The sequence below is a fragment of the Corapipo altera genome, unplaced genomic scaffold (assembly GCF_003945725.1).
Source record: "Corapipo altera isolate COAL_440 unplaced genomic scaffold, ASM394572v1 60112, whole genome shotgun sequence".
In the NCBI taxonomy this organism is placed as follows: Eukaryota; Metazoa; Chordata; class Aves; order Passeriformes; family Pipridae; genus Corapipo; species Corapipo altera.
In genome coordinates this window covers 1,021-4,808 of record NW_020887083.1, presented here as the reverse complement: position 1 = coordinate 4,808, position 3,788 = coordinate 1,021, and the positions used below count along the sequence as shown (strand labels likewise).

The following is a 3,788-nucleotide window of genomic DNA, read 5'->3' as shown; positions in this document are numbered from 1 at the left end:
ATAGAGACACCCCAAAAACTCCATACAGACACCCCAAAAACCCATAGAGACACTCCAAAAACCCCATAGAGACACCCCAAAAACACATAGAGACACCCCAAATACCCCATAGAGACACCCTAAAAACCCAGTGCCACCCTCGTGGTGTCCCAGTGTCACCCCCGTGGGGTGCCAGCGGTGTCCCTGTGGTGTCCCAGTGCCATCCCGTGGGTTCCCAGTGCCACCCCATGGTTTCTCAGTGGTGTCCCCACAGTGTCCCAGTACCACACCCCTGGTTTCCCAGTGTCACCCCTGGTTTCCCAGTGTCACCCCCGTGGTTTCCCAGTGCCATCCCTGTGGGTTCCCAGTGCCACCCCGCAGTGTCCCCGCGGTGTCCCAGTGTCACCCCCCTGGTGTCCCAGTGCCACCCCATGGTTTCTCAGTGGTGTCCCCACAGTGTCCCAGTGCCCCCCCGCGGTGTCCCCGCGCTGTCCCCACCTCGATGCGTCCCGTGTCGGGCTGGAAGCCGCGCGCGGGGTCCTCGGTGGTGACGCGGCACTGGATGGCACAACCATTGACCCGAATGTTCTCCTGCACCAGCCCCAGCTCGGGCAGGGACCGGCCCGCGGCCACCTGGAGCTGGGCGTGGACCAGGTCCACGCTGGGGGGGCACAGAGGGGGGGACAGGGGCGGGGGGGGGGGGGGGGGGGGGGGGGCACGGGGGGGGCACAGGGGATACCACCCCACGGGCACGTGGAGCTGGGCGTGGACCAGGTCCCATTACCTCGCGTGTTCAACACCCCGGGAATTTTGGGGTTCCCCTGCTACCCCAAGTGTTCCCCCAGAATTTTTGGGGTTCCCCAGGGTGTTTTTGGAGTTCCCCAGAGTGTTTTTGGGGTTCCCCCTGGGTTTTTGGGGTTCCCCGGGGTGTTTTTGGGGTTCCCCCTGGGTTTTTGGGGTTGCCCGGGGTGTTTTTGGGGTTCCCTGGGGTGTTTTTGGGGTCCCCCGGGGTGTTTTTGGGGTTCCCCCGCCCCGGCTCACTCGGTGATCTCCTCGGTGACCGTGTGCTCCACCTGCAGCCTCGAGTTGACCTCGATGAAATAATAGTCCCCGTTCTGGTCCACCAGGAACTCCACCGTGCCCGCGTTCTCGTAGCCCACCTGGCACCCCAAAATCACACAGGTGAGGGGGGGGCAGACCCCCCACCCTGTTCTCCCCTGTCCCCCCCATTCTGTACCCTCCCAGTCCCCGGGTACCTGCTGTGCCCACCTGGGACCCCAAAATCACACAGGTGAGGGGGGGAGCCAACCCCCCCACCCTATTCTCCCCTGTCCCCCCATTTTGGGGGTACCTGCCGTGCCCAGCTGGCACCCCAAACCACACAGGTGAAAGGGGGGAGCCAGATCCTCCCCCTGTTCTCCCCTGTCCCCCCATTCCATGTCCCCCCCAGTCCCCAGGTACCTGCTGTGCCCACCTGGGACCCCAAAATCACACAGGTGAGGGGGGGAGCCAGCCCTCCCACCCTATTCTCCCCTGTGCCCCCCGCTCTGTGCCCCCCCAGCCCCCGTTTCGGGGGTACCTGCTGTGCCAGGCGCACGGCGTCGTTGGCCAGGCGGGCGCGGAGCTCGGGGGGCAGCCGGGCGGCCGGGGCGATCTCCACCACCTTCTGGTGCCGCCGCTGGATGGAGCAATCCCGCTCGTGCAGGTGCACCACGTTCCCGTGGGAGTCACCTGGGGGGGCACGGGGTCAGGGAACCCCGAAAAGGGATCCAGGAACCCCAGAAATGGATCCAGGAACCCAAAAAGGGACATGGACACCCCAAAAAGGGCCCTGGATGGAGCAATCCCGCTCAGGCAGGTGCACCACGTTCCCATGGGAGTCACCTGGGGGGGCACCCGGGGGGGCACGGGGTCAGGGAACCCCGAAAAGGGACATGGACACCCCAAAAAGAGCCCTGGATGGAACAATCCCTCTCAGGCAGGGGCACCACGTTCCCGTGGGAGCCACCTGGGGAGCAGGGAACCCCAAAAATGGATCCAGGAACCCCGAAAAGGGACCCAGGAACCCCAAAAATGGCCACGGGACCCCCCCAGGCCGTACCCAGGATCTGGACCTCGATGTGCCGCGGCCTCTCGATGAACTTCTCCACGAACAGTTCCCCGTTCCCAAAAGCCGCCAAGGCCTCGGAGGTGGCGCGGGAGAAGTTCTCCTCCAGCTCCTGCGGGACCCCCAAACCTGGCACCCCAAAATCTGGCACCCCAGAACCCCCCAGGGGTACCCCAACTCCCCCAGGGTACCCCAAACCCCCCCGGGACGCCCCCACCCACCAGGTTACCCCAAATCTGGAGGTTTGGGCGTTCCAGGGATTTGGGGTCCTGGGGGATCTGGGCTCTCAAGGATTTCGGATTCCCAGGGATTTGGGGTTCCAGGGATTTGGGGTTCCAGGGATTTGGGGTTCCAGGGATTTGGGCTCCCGTGAGTTTGGAGTCCCAGGGATTTAGGATTCCTAGGGGGGATTTGGGGTCCCAGGAACTTGGGTCCTGGGGATTTGGGGTCCCAGGAATTTGAGGCCCAGGGATTTGGGGTCCAGGGATTTGGGGCCCTGGGGATTTGGGTTTCCAGGAGTTTGGAGTCCCAGGGATTTGGGATTCCTGGGGATTTGGGGTCTGGGAATTTGGGTCCTGGGGATTTGGGGCCCTGGGGGATTTGCGTTTCCTGGGGATTTGGACTCCGGGGAATTTGGAGCCACAGGGAATTTGGGATTCCTGGGGGGGAATCTGGGGTGTGGGAATTTGGCCTCCCGGGGGTTTGGGGTTCCCAGGGGTTGGGGCTCCCGTGGCTTTGGGGTCCCCGTACCTGGGGCTCCCGGACCATCCTCATCCCGCGGCCGCCGCCCCCGTGGGCGGCCTTGAGGATCACGGGGAACCCGACCCGGGAGGCGAATTCCTGAGCCTCGGCCAGCGACGACACCGGGGACGGCGTCCCGGGGACCACCGGGACCCCTGGGGGGACAGCGGGGTCAGGGGGGCACCCTCGGGACCCCCCAAAACCCCACCGGGACCCCTGGGGGGACAGCGGGGTCAGGGGGGCACCCTCGGGACCCCCAAAAACCCCACTGGGACCACCAGGATCCCTGAGGGGACAGGGGGGACAGGGGGGTCAGGGGGGCACCCTCGGGACCCCCCAAGACCCCACTGGGACCCCTGGGGGAACAGGGCTTGGGGAAAACCCAGACCCCCTGGGACATTCCCCCAAAGCCCCCTCAGCCCCCCAAATCCTGCTCTAACCCCCCCAAATTTCACTGTAACCCCCCAAATCTCACTCTAACCTCCCTGAATCCTCCTCCAGCCCCCCCAAAGCCCCCTCTAACCCCCCCAAATGCCCCCCCAGTGCCCCCCATGCCCACCGGCAGCGATGGCGATGCCCCGAGCCTCCACTTTGTCCCCCATCTTGCGCACGACGTCGGGGGAGGGCCCCACGAACCGAACCCCCGCGTCCACACAGGCCTGGGCAAAGTCGGCCCGCTCCGACAGGAACCCGTACCCGGGGTGGATGGCATCGACCCCGTTCTCCTGGGGGGGAAAACGGGGTCAGGGACCTCACCCAGACCCCCCAAACCCGTACCCGGGGTGGGTGGCATCGACCCCGTTCTCCTGGGGGGGAAAAAGGGGGTCAGGGACCTCACCCAGACCACCCAAGCCCCCCCAGACCCGTACCCATGGTGGGTGGCATCGACCCCCTTCTCCTGGGGGGGAAATGGGGTCAGGGGCCTCATCCAGACCCCGAACCAGGGGCACCCAGGGGGGTC

General features: G+C 65.6%; 1 protein-coding gene across 1 annotated transcript in view; it reads right to left on the bottom strand.

The window, feature by feature from the left end:
* Window positions 1-434: 434 nt before the first annotated feature.
* LOC113941460 (pyruvate carboxylase, mitochondrial-like) overlaps window positions 435-3,788 on the bottom strand; it is a gene marked incomplete at both ends in the record, with an annotated part of 4,018 nt that continues 664 nt past the window's right edge. Inside the window, 6 exons of the mRNA XM_027632610.1 lie at window positions 435-640; window positions 1,021-1,139; window positions 1,559-1,710; window positions 2,081-2,198; window positions 2,837-2,982; window positions 3,387-3,552. Of these exons, the coding sequence (XP_027488411.1) occupies window positions 435-640; window positions 1,021-1,139; window positions 1,559-1,710; window positions 2,081-2,198; window positions 2,837-2,982; window positions 3,387-3,552 (907 nt within the window). The remainder of the gene's footprint in view (window positions 641-1,020; window positions 1,140-1,558; window positions 1,711-2,080; window positions 2,199-2,836; window positions 2,983-3,386; window positions 3,553-3,788) is intronic.